Source organism: Falco biarmicus, chromosome 17 (assembly GCF_023638135.1).
Source record: "Falco biarmicus isolate bFalBia1 chromosome 17, bFalBia1.pri, whole genome shotgun sequence".
NCBI lineage: Eukaryota > Metazoa > Chordata > Aves > Falconiformes > Falconidae > Falco > Falco biarmicus.
Window position 1 is genome coordinate 3,714,681 of NC_079304.1, and position 22,602 is coordinate 3,737,282.

General features: G+C 42.3%; 1 protein-coding gene and 1 long non-coding RNA gene across 2 annotated transcripts; one reads left to right on the forward strand and one right to left on the reverse strand.

Annotated features, from left to right (window-relative positions):
- Positions 1-8,368: 8,368 nt before the first annotated feature.
- LOC130160223 (keratin, type I cytoskeletal 13-like) lies at positions 8,369-14,602 on the forward strand. The gene is made up of 8 exons (XM_056362534.1): positions 8,369-9,379; positions 9,992-10,074; positions 10,635-10,791; positions 11,187-11,348; positions 11,681-11,806; positions 12,042-12,268; positions 12,825-13,147; positions 13,637-14,602. The coding sequence occupies exons 1-8, from the start codon at positions 8,714-8,716 to the stop codon at positions 13,837-13,839; spliced, it is 1,947 nt and encodes a 648-aa protein (XP_056218509.1). The 5' UTR covers positions 8,369-8,713; the 3' UTR covers positions 13,840-14,602.
- Positions 14,603-19,807: 5,205 nt separating this feature from the next.
- Positions 19,808-21,488, reverse strand: LOC130160109 (uncharacterized). The gene is made up of 2 exons (XR_008825932.1): positions 21,262-21,488; positions 19,808-20,009 (listed from the first exon to the last, which is right to left on the reverse strand). It is a non-coding gene; the product is annotated as an uncharacterized LOC130160109 (long non-coding RNA).
- Between the last annotated feature and the right edge of the window lie 1,114 nt (positions 21,489-22,602).

Here is a 22,602-nt window from a genome sequence, read left to right on the forward strand (position 1 = left end):
TTTTTCTCTGTTCTGCTATTCTGTTCTGTAATGCTGTAATCTCTAGAAATTACTTGAGTTAGTCAGGATCACTAATGTACCTGCTGGTGAAAACATTTCTCTAATAAAACTTTGCTTCTGCCTGATGCAATCAAGAAACCTGTGTCTGGAAACTGAGTTCCTTTAGCAAACCAGTCGCTGACGCAGGGGCAAACCACAACCTCAGCCGGGCTGGCCAGCCTCTGCCACGGCCCCAGCAGGAAAAGCTGGAAAGCCACGCACAAGGGTCACCTGAACTGGTCAGGATCCTACTCCACTGGGAACAAAGCTGCTTTTCCAGTGGGAGCCAGAGAATCGCCTCGCTGGCCTTGCAGGTCTTGTCCACCTCCTCCCTGTCAAAGCCCGTAGCACACGTTGCCCGTTCCTGCATGACATCCTCCATGATCTACATGAACAGCCAGTTCAGGCAGATGCCTGTGTGCTTCCCACAGAGCATTGTGCTTAAATTAATTGCAGAACAACAAAGGAGGAGGTAAGTGGAGCTGGAGCTCATCAATGAAAGGAGAACAGAGAGATCAGTGACACAAATTTCCATGACAAATCCAGTTCAGGATGGTGTATAGACATACACAGTTATCAGCTCAGCAGCCACCCCTGGTGATCTTTTCAAGCTGCTCTCCAGATGTGACACATCTGTGAGTTGTGTTGGCTGCTGGGGAGTATGATGTCAGTCATACATGTCTTAACAGGTCTGCATTGCAGTCATCTGGGGAGAGGGAGGTGTCTTCTGACCTCACCTGTCTTCTGGACTTCTGTAATGCAAGCATGTCTGAGTGAGCCTGCTTCCCTTGCAGAGCAAATCCCATCTCTTCGGTGTCAGACAAATCACATCTTTTCTGTGTCCGGGGAGGGGGACCGTGCAACGCAAGTGGCTCTTCCCTCGGGTGACTGTAAGCAGAGCTGAGAGCAGGTGCTGAGATGACAGCATTCAAATTTTATCATGAATCTCCTCTTCTCTTGAGACAGCCAAGGTGTGGTTGCACATCCGTAGCTGTGCAGAGACACCCACAGGATGGAAAAAGCAGATGGTTTGAAAGTCCTTTTTACAGCCATATATCATGGCACAACCATTTCTCACACCTAAACACATGTCAAGTATTTTGGAGTCCTTTGCTGAGAAATTAAGAAAAAATATTTGAAGCATAAAAGCAAGTGCATTTCCCCAAATCCCACTCTTGAATATGCCACACACCTGGAAGAGCAGAATTTCTGCCTCTGCTCATGGTCACTTTATGTGCTGCAATAAGCAGGGACGGGCCAAAGGGAAGATATGGTATTTTGGCTTTGAGGCAAAGAAGCAACATGACTGACCCCTGGCAGGAAGGCTATGAGGAGCCGTGGGGACGTGGAGCAGTCAGAGCCCAGAGGCACTGCTGGCTCCCGGTGTCTGGAAAAGAAATGCCAGCAAAGGGCCAACACCATGTTTCTGGCTGATGTGTCCCTGGGGAGGAAGAGGTTAAAGCCAGCAGCACACACACCTGCTATTGTGCCAGGTTTGCCACCTTGCTCTTCCCAGACTGCGATTTCTCCCGGGCAGCAGCCACGGTTGTACAAAACACCTTGTACAAAACACCCCAGTTCTGCAGATGGGCCACCCCAACTGCTGCTCGCTCCTCCCAGCGGAGGATTTTGGCTAAACAGCATCAGTCAAATCCTCCCTGAAGTGAGAAACGATTTCTCACCAAAACCAAAATCCTGTGAATTTAGCATCTGAGTTTTCACTTTATACTGCTGTTGGCACTGGCATTTCCCTCTTCCCACCACAGAGTAAAATATCAACCTGAAGAGCTTGTGAAAATATTTATGCTGGGTTGGTTTTGCTTCTTTTTTTCTTTTGTTTTGGTTTGTTTTGTTTTGGGTTTGTTTTGTTTTGTTTGTTTTTGTTTTGTTTTGCTTTGTTCAGAGGAAAGAGAAATTGAAGGTTTGCCCGAGAACACTGGGCAAAACTGGTAGTCTATCCAGTTTGTACCAAGACTCAAGCAAAAGTTTTTTACGAGCACTGTATTTGATTTCAGATAAAAACTTGAGAGCAGCTGGAATAATAAATTTTCACTACATGCAAATGCTATTTGTGCTGAAGAACAAGGAAATGGAGAAAGTGCTCGGTAAATACCGGCAGAGCAGACACCCTGGCAATTTCCCGATCTCTCCATAAGGTGTCAGCTCTCCTTAACTAGCAGATCCAAACCAAACCGACCTGCCAGCCTCCCGCTCCCAAGTGCCTGGGCTGGCACAGCCCTCTCCTGTTCTGGAGCATTCCTGCGGGACGTGAGACAGGTCTGCTACTCTGCTGGAAGTGGGACTTACATTTGGCTAAAAGGCCAGGAGATGCCGAGAAGTTTGGCTAATGCTCTCTGCAGCTAAATGGAAGTTGCTGTTAGAGTGTACAACAAGAGTACAACACTAAGAAATTAAAATACTATTATATAAAATGTAATGATACATATTATACAGTAATTTCAGGACTGTCCAGGGACACCTGCACAGCAGCGGGGTGGGGAAGTGTCCCCTCCTGCCACCGCCGATCCCTGCACCCATGCTGCCGAGGGATTCAGACACATTTTGCATTTCACTACAGGGGACATTTGGAGATGCAGGAGGAGACGGGCACAGCCGGCCTGTGCCAGGCGCTGCCGCCTGCTCTCAAGAGGGCACTCGGCTCTCACCGAGCCTGCCAAAGGGTGCCCAGGGGAAAGGCGTGTGGCAAACTCTGCTCTGATTGCTTGGCTAACCTTCTTCGAACAGAAACATTTGGCTAAACAGATGAAGTAGAGCCTGCGGTATGTGCTGGGGAGATCCTGCGAGCTGAAAACACAGAACAAGTTATCAGCCCTGGCATCTTGCTCCAGCTCACTCATCCGTATTTAATGGTCACATTCGTAGTGAGGTTGATGTGACCTGATTCTGTGTGTGTGACTATCGCAGGAGGTGATGCGGGCCTCCTCCCTGCCTCTTTGAAGACCCCAGCTGTGGGCTCCTGTGTGTAAGTGCACAGAATGGATGCCAGGCTGAAACTCCCTGCACCAATTTGTTAATCATACCTGTTTATGTTTTTCAAATGGCACTGGAATATTTTGCATCATGTTAGGCAGGAGTACAGTGAAACCCAGGCTCTCCATAGGGGTTGTAATTGTGTTATAATGACCCTTTGCTGATGAAGGTGTCACCAATGAAGTAGCATTAGCTGAGACCCCAGAGTCAGCTGTGCAAGGGGCTGTTTAGACCCAAAATTAAGAAGTTCCCAACCAAAGGGTTTGTACTCTAAAAGCCTCTTAACAGCTCTGACTCACCTAATTACTGTTCCTATCATAATCACCATCGTTCCATTGGGTGGTGGATCTTTTGAAGGTGCCCTTTAATGTTTCATCAGTACTAGTCTCTGCAATAACAAATGAGTAACAGATCAACTATAATGTATGCAAGAATTATTTTTTTCCTGAAAGAGAGATGTTTGCTGGACTGGATACTTCTAACTACCCTTACCTGGAGGGCAGCAGATCACCTCCCAGTGCTGCAGTCCAGTTTTAACTGACAGGCGGGTGAATCTGCTGCATTAGGACCATCAGAGGTGATGAGGGTACATTCCAGGGATATTCCCCATGACCACACATCTTGGGGTGTGGGTACATGCCAAGACCTACACCCGGTCTTGCAGAAAAGTGCAGGAGAGGTGGGGTGGGGACTTACTCTCTCACTTCAAAACAGGTATTTTAAAAACCTTCACTTTTTAAAAAAAACTAAGTATGTTTTTCACATGCAGGGAATGAACATACACAGATGGTTTTCACAGAACTTCACCGAGCTCTAAAACCAGACTGCTTTTTTTTTATTAGATGTGGCCATAAATATACACAGGAAGAAAGAAAAAGAATGAACAATACATCCTGCATACTGTTCCACTAAGTAATGCTACGTATATTTGAAGATGTTCCCATGGGGCACCGGTGGTTCATGACAGTTGTATAAACTGCTGTGGGAACAAACCAAAGTCCACCTGTTGAGGGTCCCACTACTAGGAGAAGAATAAGGCACAGTTTTTTGACAGAACGATTTCTGATTACAAAAATGCATTTAGAGAAAATCATACTTTTCACTGGAATTAGTTGGAACTGACAGTATTTTCAACCCCAAATATCTCTGGATGGAACTGCTGCCAGGCATCAACAGCTGAGCTGGTGGGAGAAAAGGATTCCAAAGCACATTGTGCCCTTGTTACAGAGTAAACAACTGGGAAACGTTAGGTGGGAATTACTTTTTGTTTAGAACCCTCAGTTAATCCACTATTAAAATAATAAGCATGATTGAGCCCTAATACGTTTCGATAAATCTGAATCAAATTTTCTCAGATTTTCCAGGTTTCAAATATCTAGATTTTTATTGAGGTAAGAAAAAACCCTCGTCATTTACATTTTAGTGGAGAGGAGAACACTTTCATGCTGTTCAGCAGCTGAACCTCAATGGCAGGAAGAGCAGTGTGCATCCTCAGAACCATAACAGTGTTCCGCGTCCAACACACTCATACTTCAGGGACTGGATTTCTTCTTTACTATGGAAAAATATTGTTCTATGGGATTATCTGGTGTTAGTAAAATTGCTTAATGATTATATAATGGAAGTTTGTTTATAATGTATAATTACAAGAATGAGTCATATTCCCCAGATAGATCTTCCACAGTTTTTCTCTGTGTAGCAACATAAGCAAATTGAATTTTCCTGACAAGACTTGACCAAAGTAGGAAGGATGGAAGAGGATTCATCACCGTGGAAGCACTGAAAAGGGTGGGTAACAGTCCAGTTGTACCCCCACAAATGTGCTCAGTGGCCTCAGCGGTTTCTCCCAAACACATCAGTCCGAAGGAGGCTGTGAATGCAGAGCAGGAAAGGTGGTGCCAAGGGAGCTGAGAGGAGCTTGCATGTGCTCTTCCCACACACGCTGCTATCACCCCAACCCGCCACGGAGGCTATTTCAGCTTCGCCCCTCACTGCTGCCACACACACCCTAAAGGGAGAAGACTTCATTCTCGCCCAGCCCCTGCTTTCAGCCAACACACATCCGTGTTGCTGTGGAGCACATGGTAATTCTGCCACTTCAGGGCACTGGCTGAATTCATGCCCACACTGGCTGAGCCTTTCGGGCTTAAATAGTCCACCGTCCTCCTCTGGGCAGGAGCTCGTAACAATTTCATCACAGGAAAAGGGAAGAGGCCTCATTGCAAACAAGTATGATGCCATCCGCCCCCGAGGCACCTTCCTCCTTCTCCTCCACCCCCTCCTATTTTGCCTCTGACCCAAAGCACATCAGTTAATGCGCAAGGGTAGGTTTTCTTGAATGCCATCAAACTCTCAGCTTTGAGGGTACACAGTGACCCATATGGTCTCTCCATTAGTTATGCCCGGTGCAAAAAAAAAAATAAAAATATCTGTTTCAAAACCAGTCCCATGTTTTAAATCTCGCTTTCCTGTTCAATTCACACTTTTTTTTTTTTTTCCTACCAGTGTGAGAGGCAGAGGTGATTGCAGCTTCTCTGGAGCAGCCTTTCAGAGGTCTCTCAAGCAGAAAAGAATTGAAAAGACCTTTATAATACTCACACCAAACACACCTGAGGCTGCACCCAAATACCTGCAGGCAGCCAGGGCCAAGGATGCACAACACAGAGTCTGTAAGAGACCTTCACTGGTGATAAATGAAGACTCCTGCCTTGTCACACTGTTCAGCCTTTCCCTAAGCACAGCCATAGCTCCCTTCAGCCCCTGCTCGTTGCAGCAGCTGGAGTTTTCTCAGCTTTATTCATCTGCCCATAGCTGAGATCTGTCCTCAGTGTGGTCAGAAGATGTATCAGTGCCTGTTTCCAGTGCTGTTAAGCCTGCTGGGACGGGCAAGTAGGGGAAAGTGAGTTCAGATGCTCAGCTGATCCATGAGCATCGCATCAGAGTGGTGCCAGGCAGTTCTGAGTCTGGGCAATGCCAGAGGAAGCCTTCACGGCTCCTTGTGCTGCGCTCCCTGCGCTGCAGGGTGTGATAGCAAATGGCACACCAAAGGATGGATGTGCCTTGGTGTGTTTGTGGAGCAGCAGCTTGATGCTGCAATAAGCAGCAACAGCCCAAGATTTCGTAATGTTTCACTGTCCCATTTCACAGGTTACTATTGGGGTTCCTTGCAGTTCATTGAAATCTCTCTTATGTTAAGGTTTTCCCAGCCCTTCAGGTTTTCTTTTGCAGCATTACCTTTGGGTTTTGCTGGAAACATTATCTAAGATCATCTAGTTAGCTCAGTTTACTTGCAAATGCCTGGACAATCCTATGAGACATATAACTGCAGAGAAAACTATTCTCTCATAAAACAGCTTCCATCTTACAGCAAACTGAAATAACACATTCCTTTCAGGAACCATTTGTTCCATAACTTCTATCTCTGATCCCAGCCTGTCATTTCCAGATATACCGCATCTATTAGGCTTCTTCAGTTTTAAGGAACTAATCTTCACTCTTTGAGGTATGTTGCCTGCATGAATTCTAGGAGGAAAATGGCATTAAATATTCCTTTCATGTATTAAACATGAAGCTGTGAGGTATGTTGCACACAACTGTCTTTTTTGTGTGAACTTTGATATTCAAACTATCCAAACATGTTCTTTTTGTGAACAGAGACATGAAGCTTAGCTCACTTGAAAGGAATGACTCATTCATCATTGCATCAAAGGATGCAATAAACATCTTTCCAGAAAAAAAAAGCTACCAAATCCTTACCCTTCTGCAGAATTACAGAGAAGCACGTAGAAATGAATTCATGTCCTCATAACATGGGTGTCAGCAACTGGAAACCAACAGTTACACAGAATGTAACCCAATAGTTTCACAAGCCAAAGTAGCTGTTAGTACAGCAGAGAATTTCATGCACTTCAAGAGAAAAGGATTTCTCAGTGGAACAAGCTCATATTATGACATAGACTCCACTAAGTTTTGTAGTGAAGCATTTAAATTTCTACCAGCCAGAGAAGGCCTTGCTTCCTTGGACATTTCAGAAATGAAGCTGAGTAGACGATGAAACTTTAGGTGTGTCCTACCGTGTGGGTGAGGGTGTTCTGGGAGGGGCATTTATAAAAAGATGTTTCCACAAACACTTGCTGTAAACCATAACAAACAAACCTCTAAATTAGCAACAACCACCAACACAGAGGCTGAGCAAGAAAACAATATACCAAATCGATACAGGAAGTTGGATGTCACACAGCTAGTGCCACGTACAAAGAATGATGGAAAGCTAACAGACTGCATTTTTCTAAAGATATGTGCCTGGGAAAGAACAGACATGAGAGGCAGTCAAGAAAGAAATTTCAAATACTTGAAACAAGTTGCTGTAAGAGCTCAGAAGGCAGACGCTCAGCCCAGCCATCTACTGCTATGTATTTGAAAAAGATACAATCTTAAAAGAAGATGTACAATAGCAAATATTTCCTACTTTTCATCATGCCGTGTCCATGAATGGAAAACAAAACTGAAGGGAAAATGTTATTTTGATGTACAACTTCCTGACTTAACCCTGAAACCAGACACTTAACTTTTCTCCCTCTCCTCTGAGTAAGTATGTTTCTATTTGCAGCGAGTAAGGAAAACATCCTGACTGACATTTTGAAATGCCTTCAGGAGTGAGAGAGAAAATTCTCTCTCATATCCACAGACATCTCATGAGACTAGCCCAGAGCCAGGATGCTTTCCCAGGTCTCTCAGCCACCCTGCAACTTCATTTGGGCCAAGCACACGGAGAGTTATTCCCTGCAACAACCTGTCACACTTCCTTTCCTGACAGTCTTACACAGAGCCATTATCCAGTTGGTGTCATATAATTTTTCATAATTAAATTGTTATTTATAAAACATAATTGTAGATGCATGTTTGGAATAAATTGCTGACAGGTATGTTATTTGCCAACGTTCACTAAGTTTTTATGAGAAATTACAAAGATGTCAGAGCAGTTCAGTGAAACTACAAAATACATCCTGCGATGTTTTCAAAAGGCATAAAGCAATAAAGGACTAAAAATAAGGAGCATACAGCATAAGAAAATGATAAACTACAGCTTATTAGAATATCACTTAAGTATAAAAAAATCAGCTGGGATTCTTGACAAATATCTGAAAGGGGAAAGAGCATGAGGAATGATTATTAAAAATTAAAATTAAAATTTTTATTTAAAAAATTTAAATTAAAAAATTTAAAAATAAAAATTAAAAGAGAGATTCAACAATGTTCATTACTGTCCCATACTATGACAGTTTATTGTTGTGCTGAAACAGATGTGAACAGGATGAGGTGAGTGGGATGAGTTTAATTCAGATGACTGTAAGTCAGTGGACTAGATCGCAGAAAAGATCTACCTAATTCAGAGCCACCCAACAGAAATTACATGTTTTGTATCAATAAACAAATGGTCATGAACACTTTGAGTATGGGTTAAGCTTCCTGACACTGTCAAACATCTCTCTTTGGCAAATTACCCTTGGCAGAAAAACTATGGCTTGCAAATGCACATGGAAAGAAGTTACTCCCTTTGACGGTGCCACCCACTATCTCAGGTATAAATGCAGACCAGGCAGGGTGGAATTCGGAGCTATGATTCCAGAACAACTGTGAGACCAGCTTTGACTTTTAACCTGAGTCATTTGCTACTGCCATTATGAGCTGTGGCTCCAAGCAGACCTCGAAAAGCTGCCTGCGAGGGAGCAGTGGTGGCAGTGGTGGCAGTGGTGGTGGTGGAGGAGGCAGTAAGTATTCCTCTGCCTCCTCGAGCAGAATCACTTCTAGGACAAGCGGTGGTGGCAGGATTTCTGGCAGCAGTTGTGGTGGAGGAAGTTCCAGGAGCAGCTGGGGAGGCGGTGGCAGTTATGGGAAGATCAGGCGCAGTAGTTATGGAGGAGGAATGAGCAGCGGTAGCTGTGGAGGAGGAATGAGTGGTGGTTATTATAGAGGGGGAATGGGCGGTGGTGGCTATGGAGGGGGACTGGGCTGTGGCAGCATGGGAGTAGGCTTTGGATCTGGTGGGGGTGGGTTTGGTGGAGGTTATGGAGGAAGCTTTGGTGGAGGAGGTGCTGGTTTCAGCGGTGGCAGCTTTGGCAGTGGTGGCTTTCATGGAGGGAATGTGGGAATTCTCTCCAACGATGAAAAGCTGACCATGCAGAGCCTTAATGAACGACTGGCTTCTTACCTGGATGTGGTCAGAAATTTGGAAATGGAAAATGCTCAGCTTGAACAGTTAATCAGGGAGTGGTACCAGAAGCAAGGTCCCACTGGTACAAAGGACTACAGCCACTACTATGGAAAAATTGAAGACCTTCAAAATCAGGTAGGATATTCTTTGTCAGAGAAGTTTAAGCATTGACAGACTTCTTGCAATTGAGTAAAATGTTTGAGGCACCCAGCACGGATACTTCTCAACTCATTGTCTTTCTGCAAATGCCTCTTGCACTTGAAATTCTGCCTTCTGTACATGCATCCAACTATCTTCAACCAGAGGTGAAGAAACAATGCACACACCCCATAGTGCACCCCACAGACTGTTTGCTGGCAGCAAGTGAAGCCTCTCAGAATGCCTGTAGTGGATTTTAGAGCATAGGAAAAATGGTAACAATTACCCTCTGGGATGTGCAGTGCCTGACATTTGGGTACAGCTCAAGGCCCATGGGCATGGGAGGTGAGACACAGCAATGGTGGTGACACCAAGCCTCCTGAAAGGACTCTTGGGACTCACAAAGCAGTTTTTACAGTTCTGATGTTATTTTCACACAGGTACCTCTTTGTTTTGCACTGTAGAAGATCATTGCAGGCCTCTGTATGTAGGAAACACCGTTCCCCTCAAACACCTGGGAATTATAACAAAGATTGCATTCATATTTCTGTCCCTTTTGCATACCTGAGAGATTCAACGGGAAAATTAGCATACTGTGTTCTCTTCTAGCTGGTGACTGCAGCTGTGGAAACCAACAAGGTACTTTTGGACCTGGATAACACAAGGATGACTGCAGAAGACTTCAGGATAAAGTAAATACATATTCCTCTTTTCCAGGCACTGACTTCCTTTCTCCTGCTTTCCTCAACTTAGTTTCATAAATTCATTCCATAAACAAATATCAGTCCACAGAGACTAGGGTTTGTCCTGGTTCCATGGCAGTGAAACTGAAATAATTTATAAGACTTAAAAATTCTTCATTATTTCTATAATGATCTTCAATGGGAATACTCCCTATTGTTGTGGAGTCAAAGTTTAAAAAAAGCTTTATTTTTAAGGAAATAAAATTTGTGATTTTCTCTCACTGAAAGTCAGGTGAAACAGACAGATGAAACCTGCATAAAGTCTACAGTAAGAAGAGACAACGAAAAAGACCACATAATACATTTGAATATTAAAGTATTAATATTAAAGTACTGGCTGCTGATTTCATCATTCTGCTGGTTGAGAGTTGCTATGTGCTACAAAGTATAGACACAAAAGCAGACACTGAGATACTGGAATATGTCAACTTTTTCACAAATAAAGTCAGTAGGAAAAGGACTGAGAAGCCAGGGCCAGGGCTGACCGTTCTGCACTGTCCTTGGCGCAGGTACGAGACGGAGTACGGTCTCCGGCAGAACGTGGAGGCCGACATTAATAGCTTGCGACCCTTATTGGATAACCTGACTCTGAACAGGTCTGACCTGGAAATGCAATTTGAGTCTCTAAAGGAGGAGATGATTGACCTCAAGAAGAACCATGAGGAGGTAAGAGCTGGCTTGAAACGCAAACTGCAGAGGAAAACCAGAACACTTACAGTATCTGAAATGGGGGGAGGTTTTGCAGGGAACATCCTCTGCACTAAATAGTCTTCCCTGCTCTCCTAAGGTGCAGCAGCTTGGCCAGGGGCCTCCTGAGACAGGCTGCCAGGCCCAGGCTGCTCCAGGGCACCGCTCAGCATGGGCCCTCTCAACAAGCAATGACTGGGAAGTCAAGGCCAAATAACTGCAACAAGAAAACCCCCACAACACACATATATATGTTGTTGAAAGGATCCAGGATGGTTTATGATGTCAGAGCACACTAACTGACTCCAGAACTTTTTCACTAAGTAATTGCACCATTTTTGTTTCTTTGCCTTGGGGCTGGGTTTCCTCTGCAGGAAATGAAATCACTGCAAACACAGTCCAGTGGTGATGTGAATGTGGAGGTGAATGCTGCTCCTGGAGAGGATCTGCTGAAAAAACTGAATGATATGAGACAAGAATATGAACATATTATTCAGAAAAACCGTGAAGAGGTTGAAAGGTGGTATGAAAGCAAGGTAAATGATTACAATTTGAATTTTCACATTACAAAAGAAAAATGATACCAACTTCTGGTAACACCTTCCTGTAGATGAATGGCACTTTGAACGACAACATCCATTGCTTTCAGGGCATAATGGTAGAATCTCTTTGATTAAAATAAAGAAAATCACAGGTGGGCTTGAACTGCACTGGCAGAGCCATACAAGCAAGTTTCAACAGCCCCCATACTACAGATGGACAAGTGGCCTTTCTTCAACCTGTGCTGCCTGATGCTTCCATGATAAATTACCATGTTGGCATTGTAAGTAAAACTCAAAACCTCCAATTCTGTATATTAATTTTTCAGATTGAGGAAGTGAGTCAACAAGTCCAGTCAAGTGGCCAGGAAGTGGAATCAAGCAACCAACAGATCTCTGCACTGAGACGTGACTATCAGAGCCTGGAGATTGAACTGCAGTCACAAATCAGCATGGTAGGCAACAATTGCTTCTGATCCTCTGATATGCAAAGAGCACATTAAGTTCTGGAATGGCAGCAGATAAGCTATAGCTAGCACTCCATTTAATGGAGATGCTTGGCACATCCGACACCATGTAAGATTTTTCTTGTTTTGGGTGTAAGAATGATCTAATCCTGCCACGTTCCCATAACGTGCCACATTCCTATATGTATTTTTTCTATATCTCTGTTTTTCCTTTCATTCTTAGCTACAGTCTTTGCAATCCAATGTGGAAGACACAGAACGTCGTTACAACATGCAGCTGCAACAGATCCAGGGTATGATCGGCCCCTTGGAGGAGGAGCTGGCCAGCATCCGCTGCGAGATGGAGAGTCAGAACCAGGAGTACAAGATGCTCCTGGGCATCAAGACCCGCCTGGAACAGGAGATTGCTCAGTACCGGGCACTGCTTGAGGAAGGGCAGCATGATATTAGGTACGTACATTCAGATTAATTAACATGCCATCTTTGCAAACAGATGAAGATGAAAGTAGCAACATTTATATTAGGAACTAGTGGAACTGATTAATCATCAATATATTTACTATAATTACAAGAATTCACATAGAATCTAAATCTTAGCTGGCAGGGTACAAAGCTTTATTATTCTATACTTATTATGAACTGGACAAAATGTTTACAAAACTATTTAGAACTGTAATTTGCCGTTTCTTCTCCTAAGTACAGTTATATATGAAAATGAAAGGTAAGAAAGAAAATAACTGCCTTTCATAAATATTCAAAGTACATATTCTGAAAGACTCCTAAAGCCATCCATTACCTTTCTTTGTCTTCTGTGCAGACCAGTTAATTTGCCCTTAATTACAATAGTTTGAAACCAGTTCTCTATAACATGTTTCACACTGTAGTAATTTCTCAGTCATACAAGGAGGTCAGAGGGAGTCAGAAAGTGGCCTTGATCTAGCTGATAGGATACCAGACACCAGTCATATTGCTATAAATCTTACATATACATTCCCTTTCCTCGCAGCTTCTCACAGGGAGGAGGTAGCGGTGGATCTTCGGGAGGAGGAGGTCATGGAGGAACTAGCTGGTGTTCTGGAAGAGGAAGTAGTGGAGGAGGAAGTAGCTGGTCCTCAGGTGGAGGAAGCAGTGGAGGAAAAACTGGAGGATCCTACGGAAGAACTTCCTCTTCTGGAGGTGGAGGAGGCGAGAGTGGAGGAAAAATAGGAGGTGGAGCCTGTGGTAAAACTTCAGGTGGAGGAGGTGGCAGTGGCGGCGGAGGAGGAGGGGGCAAATCCTGCCTCTCCCGCTCTTCATCTTCCCAGTCTGGCAAGTCTTGTGAAAGCCCAGGTAAAAACTGGAATAAAAGAGTACATCCTCCCACTCACTTCTCTCTCTGAATAGCAGGAAAGGATATGACAGCTTCCTTCCTTATTTGGAAATCTGGAGACATTTTTACTATTTTTTTCACGTTTTAGGTCCACTTTGACATTTGTTCTTATCCAGTAACTTACCAAGGTGGTAGTAGTTTCACAAGTGATTAGAATGAAGAGGACATTACGAAAAGTTGTATCAGGGCATGCAGAAAGAGGAAATGAAGGGGGAAAGGGAAAAACAATGCCCAGTGCAAAGCATGCAGGGAACTAGAGAAGTCAGTAGTTTTGGAACGAAGCCAAATGTTAGAAATGTAACTGGTATAAGGGGAGAAATGGTTAAAGCAGGGATGGAACATCTAAGCCATTTAAAATACAAGGGGTATTAGCTGCAAAATCTTGAAGTAGCAAAAGATGGAGAATGATCAGGTCTTCTCCATGCCTGATTTCACGGCTGTGGTTCCAGGAGGTGCTGAAAACATGAAGCTCTGCCTGGAGGGGAATAAAACATTGGAGAGAGGAGCAACAATGGAAGAAGTGTCTGAGGCCATAAAAACGATGAGATTGGGTAAGTCTCCAGGTCCTGACAGCATCTCAGACAAATGCCTGAAAATGTTGAAAATGAACAGGAAGTTATACTTTTTTAGAAAGGTTCTCACCCACTTGTGATCTTTTTTTTTAAAAAAAGATGGAAAATGATCCTGCTTTGGGGCTTCCACTTACTCCTTCTAGGTAAAGATGTAGCCTGTCTCACAAACATGCTGTTTTCCATCACAGACTAACATTTGGTCACGAAAGTATTGGCTGTAGACTGAAAGGCTTGAAGCCATCAATATAGAAAGTTAAGAATACTACACAGACTCTCTTGCTGCTGAAAACAAAGGCAGCGAATTCAGAAGGCTTTTGTGTAATGAGTAAGATTTTTTGGTAAGGTTTGGTGTTGATGAGATCCTAGTTTCTAAAAATTAATAGTCTTTGCCAACTCCTCCATAAAAATGTATTCCTTTGATAAAACAACCTACCTGACTTGCAACACTCCTATGTATACTAATGCTTTGTAGGCAAGATTGAAATATATTATGCGCCATCCACCTTTAACTTATAAAAATTTGTTGTAAATATCCATATGCACATAGATACGGATTCTAAGTTTGTCTGTATTTGATTTATACTGCTACAGTGTCTAAATTTAAAGAGTGTTTTACACTTACACAGTTGAGAATACAAGCAGGTCCATGTATTTAGGATGATAAAGCTGCAAACACCCATGCTTGTACAAATGTAAAGTCTAACACTGTTCTAATCTTTCCAGAATGCTGGGGAAAAGATCTAGCCCATGAACCGCAAAATCTATAATTATGAAATAATAAAAAGATTAAGAATGCTGAATGAAATAACATTTCTTCAAATAAATTCTTGCTTTCCTTCATCTTTCAACAGGAAGTTTTAGAAAGTCTGAGGAGTGATTGGCAAAACCAGCATCTTCCACTGCAGGATCCTACCAGTGGGCTTTAGACCAAGCAAGACGATACTGATCATGTCTGATCACGCCTCTGTGAAGAGCAAGAGCAAACAGTTGTTAAGTTACTCAACACTGTTCACTCCAGGGGGCTCATCAGAACTCTCTGGATGGCCTACCTGCTTCTTCCATCTGAATTTCTGTTCCTAATCACTGTTACCTGAGTTAATCTCTACTGTGATTGGTATTCTGTAAGGGGGAAAAAAAAGGAAAAAAAAAAAAGAAAAAAACACCCACCCCACCCCCAAATGCTAATAAATCTTTGCTTCTCTCTGATGCAACTAGAAAGCCATGTCTGGGAGAAATTTCCTTTAGTGGACATTTTTGTTTGAATCAGTTACAAATATCAAGCCCCACCTGTGGAATACACAGTAACATGTCAGATTATGCAGATAACCCAAAAGCTTGCAGCAACACATTCACATTTAAGATTAACTGGGCAAAACTTTGAAGAATGCTTTGGTGGTCCCTGCAATAGGAAAACTCACAGTCAAAAGCCCTACTCATTTCTGCTATTAACTTCTTTCAGGGAAAGAGAGGGTGGGTTTGAGGAGCTGACTAATCCCCAGAAAGCCTCTAAAAAAAATATTATTCCTAAGGAGTTACTAAAATACATTATGAACCTTCTTTATCATGGAATTTAAAGATGGAAATTTTCAGCTCCCAGTGCCAAACACCCCTGAGTAAAGAAGTCAGATCATGTACAATTAATTATCCAAAATGAACACAAACCCAGCGCTACCTGCTTGGGTACACACTGGATAACAAGTGGATAAAAGCTGAGTAAGAAGATATCCCTACTTTGTGTCAGTAATTTTCTGTACTGTAAAATAAATTCATAAAGCTGCAGTATGAACCAAATCGCATGCACATGGTCTCACAGAAGAATAAATTCACAGGTTATTTTTACTGATGATAACCATGCCTTGCTGTCTGGTAGCTGTACAATACCTGGTCTCTTCTATGTATTTCCACTCAGAGCATTTCTCATGTCTCAGTATGGACAGGCATATGTTTTACAAAGAAGACTGGCAAATTATTTATATTTAGGATGTGATTTTACAAAACCCAGTGGTAGACTGAGAGGAAAAAAAAAAGATATCCAAGAGAAAAGATTCCCAAACCAAGTTACTAAGTTTAAGGGTTGCCTACAGATCCCACAGTAGAGGGACTGCTCACAGTGATAAGGGTGCAAATGCCCTAAAATGTAGAGATTGAACTTTCTCTCTTTGTTTTAATTATAGCCACGTTTCCTTCCTTTATGCCCTGGGTAGCTGCTCATCTTGGGTAGGTGCTCCCCAGTGCTGTACCCCTTATAGGGCTTCTCACTTCTGCTGATGCTAAATTAAGTGTGGGGTCCAGGTATGCAGGCCCCCTGTGGGCTGAATTGCTGAAATGTACTACATGGGGTATTTGACATGACAATAATTCAGAGAGCCTCTTACATGACACCTGTTCACTAATACAGTCTTTATCCCTTGCATTTCTCAACTCATCTGCTCAAACACAAACAAAGGGAACCAGACAGGAGTATCACTGCTGTGAATTTTTCTCTCTCAGTTTTACAGTAATGAGTTTTGTTTTTCCACTCTGAGGAAGGCATCACCCACTGGAGCAGGTTGAGAAACACAGATTGAGTGGGAGACCGTGGGAACGGGAATCCTGAATGCTTGAGTTCTAGGCAGATCTGTGTCAGTGATTCACTGCATTGCCTTACGCCAGGCTCTCAGCCAATGTGATTAGTATTTAAAAAGAAAAAAATCTATGAAGAGAATTTTTTTCTGACCAGTGTCTCTAGGGGAGTCTGAGGACTGGCTAATCTCTGCGAAGGATTACTTTATATATAAGCATGCACTGATGCCCCTGAGCTGACATGTAAAAAAGGCAGTGTTGATTAAGTTTGCAAGGACACCCCCATCTCCCTCCTATTGCAAAATTGCCTACTTAATTTTTAAAACCCTTGAAGCATCACATCATACATGTCTCTATATTGCTAGCTGTCCCTTACACCTAGCTGATTGCTCTGCTAGTTTTACACCTCTTGCAGGCTGTGAGAATTCTTTCTTAGACCTGTCTATTCAGGATACTAAACTAACAGCCCAAATTAAAGCATACTCCCAATACAGAAGCCATGCTTCTCATAGCTCCTCCAAGAGCCTCCCAAGTTAATCTCAAAAATGTTTCTGCTGAGTGCATGCTTCCTGGCTTTTATAGAGTGATTTACAGGCCATTGTCTGACCTCTGGCCTTACAGCAACACTGGGGAGGCTTAGGTTAGGTACAATTTACTTGGAGGAGCAGTCTGTCTGTGCTGGAGCTTGCTGCTCTGCACCATCGTAGCAGCTCTGAGGGCTACTGATACCTCTTGCTCCTGTCCTTCTTTCCAAAAATATAACTTACTTTTAATATTTTTACTGCCAATTATCTAATCATCTAACATCTATGCACCTACCCTTGCAGAAGAAATTCCCCTGAAACAAATCCTTGTGAGAGCAAAGCAGAATGAAACTTGCAGAGTTTGAAGTGTGGGAAGGAGAATCCACATGGAAATGAGGCAGTTCTGCCCCTGAGAAACCCGTACTGCAGCACCATGTTGGTGCAACCTTTGGAATGTGCCGTACCACGCTATTGATCTGCTGCCGATTTAAATGCTTGCAACGATATGTTACAATCACACACAGAGATATGTAAAAATTTCTGAGCAGTTAGGATAAATAATATAATATTGCTACTACAACTTTCACTACTCAGCACTGGTTGTGCTGTTTTCTTCCTTACCTAAAATCTGTACCTTTCTTAACAAGGTGTTCTTATAATGTTCCTTGCATGTAATGAGTCTGCACCTTTAATGCAAATAAGCTTCATAATAAAGTTTATTTGCTACATGTTACAGTATGTGACAAAATAAATAGAAACCACCAATAAACTTAAAAAAACCAAACCTACTTAATCATGTCACTAATGCTCATTACAGACAATAAGAAGACTGAATGTAGATGGTTTCTTACCATACCCTGGAAGAAAATGCCAGTTTCAGTATTCTTTTCTTTCTCCATTTTGTAAATGCAAACTCTGCATCTAGGTTATCCCTAGCATTTGCTTACTGAGAGAACAGGCTTGTCATAATAACAAAGATGCAAAAGAACTTATGTGGAGGAACAGAGATAGAAAACCAAAACTATTGCAAAACAGGAGTAAGAAATACAAATATTGTAGTGTCAGGTGTCAAAGCTTAGGGCACGTTTAAAGTGGGACTCCAGCAATATTAGGAGTAGTGAGGAGAACCTTGCACTTCCTATTTGCATATATTTTGTTAGGCATTAATCAGCATAATAAGCTTTAATTTTATGAGCACAATATGTTGCAATTCGGATGCTTATCTGATGTTCCTATTAGTGCTCTGAGAAGAAAATTGTAGTACGTGTTAGAACAAGACCTTCAGAACAACCTTAGGCAAAAATACATGTGCACACACACTCCTGTGTTTGGCTTCCGTACTCCCAGAGCAATCCATTTGTCCATTTGAAGGCACAGATGTAATTTCAAAATTGCCTATGCATATATTCTGCTGATCTCTCTTTTGTTTAGCATTAATTGTCAGCCCTATTTTGTCAAATGCCTAAATTGTCGAATGCTCACAGGCTGTGTTCATGGGCTACGGAATTAATACAGCAAGGTATGCCATGTCACTGCACCGTTGGGGGGAAGGAAGAAACTAGCAAAGCTTTCTAGAACGCACTCATCTCAACATGAATGTCCTAGTGGTTCTTCTTCGCTTTTCTGGGGGGGTAACACAGGTCACTTGGGCAGCCATTTGTTTAAAGTGTTGTTAAAGAAGTATTTTTGTGACAATAAATCTCCGTATGGACAAACAAGCAGGGACCAGATCCCCAAAGGCAGTAGGCATAAACAGGATTTAGCTACACGTAGACTAGCTGAAGTCCATAGCTCTGATTCGTAAGTCCTGGCTCAGTGGGGATTTAACCACCTTGAATTATTACATTCACTAAATCTTACTTTTTGACTAGCGAGTTCTCTAGGCTGCTTCTGTACTTGCTCAGACCAGGCTGAAGCGAAGGAGAGCAAATACCAGCTCCTTCCCAGGTCCCCATGGCACACAGAGACCAGGCAGATGCCCCTTAAGTGTGTAATTCCCCCACCCCCCAAGCTCAGCCCAGCGCCATGCCTCCCCCAGGCCAGCATGACCTTCCTCCTGGTAAAACAAGAAGAATGGATGCCTTTTTTTATACAACATGAGTTGTAGTAACAGAAAGTGCAGTATGTGGATAAGTGCCTTTGCCTGCTGAGATTCAAATTGCTATGTTCTATCTCGCAGGATACTGCAGTAATCAACGCTGCCAAGGGGACAGAACTATTGTAGATGCCCACAGCCTGGAAGGCATCTGAGGTTGCTTAACCCAAATGGACTGAGGCACCTAAATTCTAGAGAAAGGCAGGAGACTTTGTTGGCAGATGCTCTTATCGTGCCCTCCAGCTGTTATAGGCAATATGAAAAGCAATGTTCCATTTTAGCACCAACAAAAAAAATTATTCCAATTGAATTGAATACCCTGTAGGAGACCGCGGTAATCACAGAGGGACAGCTCTCTGATTCTGGCTTAGAAAGTGACAGAAATGATAACTGGCAGCCACAGGCAGTAATTAGTAGCCTGTAAACTGCCCATCAGCTGTAGGGCACGAAAGCCTTGACCCATGACTGTCACATCCAAATGACAAAAATGGTCTGTACATTGTCAGGATCTAAGCGACAGGCATTCTTCCCACCAACCTACTTGCTTGGAAGTTCCAAGTTATCCTGCACAAAAGTGTGTGCTAGGGGAGTGCTAGAGGTTTTAAACCTCACAGGCAAGCTCACTGCTGCCTCAACAGTCCTTGTTTCCTTTGCTGGGTCTAATCTTAATTTCTTTGGAAATTATTGTGATTTCACTAGAACATTATGAGATGAAGTAGGAATGAAAAGTGAGCACAGACTCCTAGGTGAAAACAGATCCTCTCTTACAAAAATTTCTGGGAAGAGTGATGGGAAGAGATTACTAAACAGATCAAGAGAATAAACTCTAGCACTTGCCTGAAGCATGGCTTCAGAATGACACTGAACTACGGGGGAATGTTTTAATTTTTCGGTGCATAGACATAAAAGTGAGATTACATTTTCTCCAGGTCTGTTTCAAATGCAGCAGCTCCAGCCTATTGCAAAAGTCTTCTAGTTTTGCTAAAACGTACAGCAGTGTGGGCTGCTCACAGAGTTCATCTTCATTGTGATGCTAGGCAGTCACTTCTTTGATATGTATCACAGAGGCCTGATTAAAAGGAAAACAGTAACAGAGAGAGAGAGTGAAAAAATGTCAGCTGTACTTGAAATGTGGCATGTGCTGCACATAACAAGAAGCAGTACGCAGTGTCAAAACATCCAGATACTCTGCAGGCTGAGTAATGCTTGTAGCTGTGGCAATAAATGTCTTTATTCTGATTTGATTTTGAGACAGCGATGTTGTATAGCATACTGGATGCTGTATCTACACAAGAATATTCATGATTAAACTGTGCATCACATACAGGAAAGAGATGTGAAAAGGTCCTAAAGTTGCCAGCCCCTTTTAGGTAATTCTGTAACTTATAAACTTTACATCAGCCATATAACACATTAGCAGAAAGCATCAGAGAACAAAAATTTTTGAAGGCTCTTTATAGAGCTCAGAAAGGAAAAATTCATCCTGTCCACAGAGTAGATCTTCTCTGGTTTGTAAGCATTTGTGCAGATAATATTTAATAATCAACAAATTAAAATGTGCCAGAAGGTAATTCAATGTATACAACTTTACAGGAGGACAAAGTACTCATAGTTCACCTGTATTTTTCAGGTACCTTAATATTATACTCCAAAGAGACACACTACATTTTTGAGAGCATAGTGGCTTTGAATATAACAAAATACCACAAGGGAAAATTTTCAGCTGGTAAGAACAGAGCATAGTCTAATAGCCAGCAGGATTTCTATAAAAAGCACCAAGACTGAACTAGTAATAAAAATGAAATAATAGTAACAGTAAAGGCAAGAGAGGAATAGCCTATGAGCGTATGACTGAAAAGCTACCGAAGATCTAAAGACAAAAACCTGTATTTGTGTTCCTTTTTTTTATATAAGTAGTGGCAATAATATAGAACTAAAATGAAATATTGAGGCTATCTAAAGTTCTCCACGCTCAATGGCTTGACTTTTTCTTTTCTTTCATTGCTTTTGTTTTTTAAAGTACTTTCCAAGCATACAATAAGATATGCCCTTATCGGAAGGATCTTCCAGTATGGGCAAATCCCTGCTGTGAACAAATACATATAGAAAAAGACAACTGATAAATAAAATAGGAAACAATGTTGGTTCTCAGAAAGTACATAAACAGAATAAGAGACTCCTTTGGCAATACTACAGAGATTTTTTTGCTCACTATCACTAACAAGCGATAGATTGTTCTAGCATGTCTATGAAAAGCATCTATAAGGACTATCACTGGAATCACTGATGGAAATTTGAATGCAATAATCAATTTTACTTACCATAATGGAATTTGTGAAAAAGGGCCCCCATTGACCAAAACGACATTACACAGACACAAAGGCAAAGCAACACTAAAAATAAAAAACATTTTGCATATAGTAAAATACATCTTTCAGCACCAATAAGAGAACATGCAGAAGCCCAGAAACTGTTTATGCTGCTGAGGTGACACTACCATCCTCCAGCTGTGAATCAATGAGAAATTATCACATCATCAAGCTACTTGAAATCTTTCATCATCTTTGAGCCTTTGAGTATATCAAATAGCAAGATAAAATCAGAGAGCTTTTGAAAGAGATTGCATAAGCAGCAATAAAGCAAAGCTGGCAAAAGCAACAGTGCAAAGGACAGGACAATGGATTCAGTCAGAAAATGTTAAATAATTCTCAGTTTCACTTCAAAAAGACCAGAAGTTAAGAGGCAACAATACAATTTGTAAAAGAATCATGCACATGGAGACTGACAGCAGAGTGTAAAAACCAGCAGCAACATACAATCAGCTCCCAAATCAAGTTGGCCTTTGGAAAGCAAGAAGTGCACTGCACTGTCACCTCCCAGAGCGCTTTTTGAAGAAGGTCTTTGAGAAAAGGACAGCAGACAACAAATGGCAGCTCCTCAGATGTGCCTTTCTTTGTTCCCTGCACCTGAGGTTTAGGGGGAGGTTGCTACATTTCATAAATACCTTACAGTCATTAGAGGATCAATAATCAGAGAGGAGGAAAGGCAATGAAGACATTTCAGTAACAGAGAACAAAACTGTCACTGGAAAAATGTTCACTTTCTTCCAAGCAAATTGTAAGTTTGAGGTCCATCTGCAGCAGGACCACAAATGCTGGTGTTTGCAACTAGGCGGCAGGGACTGGCTGTTTGCATGAATGAAGTTTCTACTGTATTAACAAATAAGATGAAATTTTTTTCTAAAAGCTTGAAGTGGAAGAACAGAGCTAAGGGGATGCTGAGGGAACAAGATTCTGTGTTTGAACCAGACTGTTTAGTTTTCACCCAGGACAAAGATGAAACATTATAACACAAAAGTGTCTTTGTAGATGAGAGTCATCTGGAATCAAAAAGTCAGTCAGCACCGTTTGCCCAAACTCAGACTCTTCTTACAGATTTTTCAGACACATGCCATTCTGTCTTCAGCTACTCTGCTTTAGCATCAAATCTAACAGTTGAGGATGAAAACTGCTTACAAGGCCATCTTGGGTAAACTTCTGGGAAGCAGAGCAAGACTGAAGTATGGTGTAATTTCTCTTGTCCTCTCAACAGTCTGATTTCAATTGATGTGTGTAAGAAGACATCGACTTTTCTCTCAGGATACTATTTCAGAGTCTTAAGGA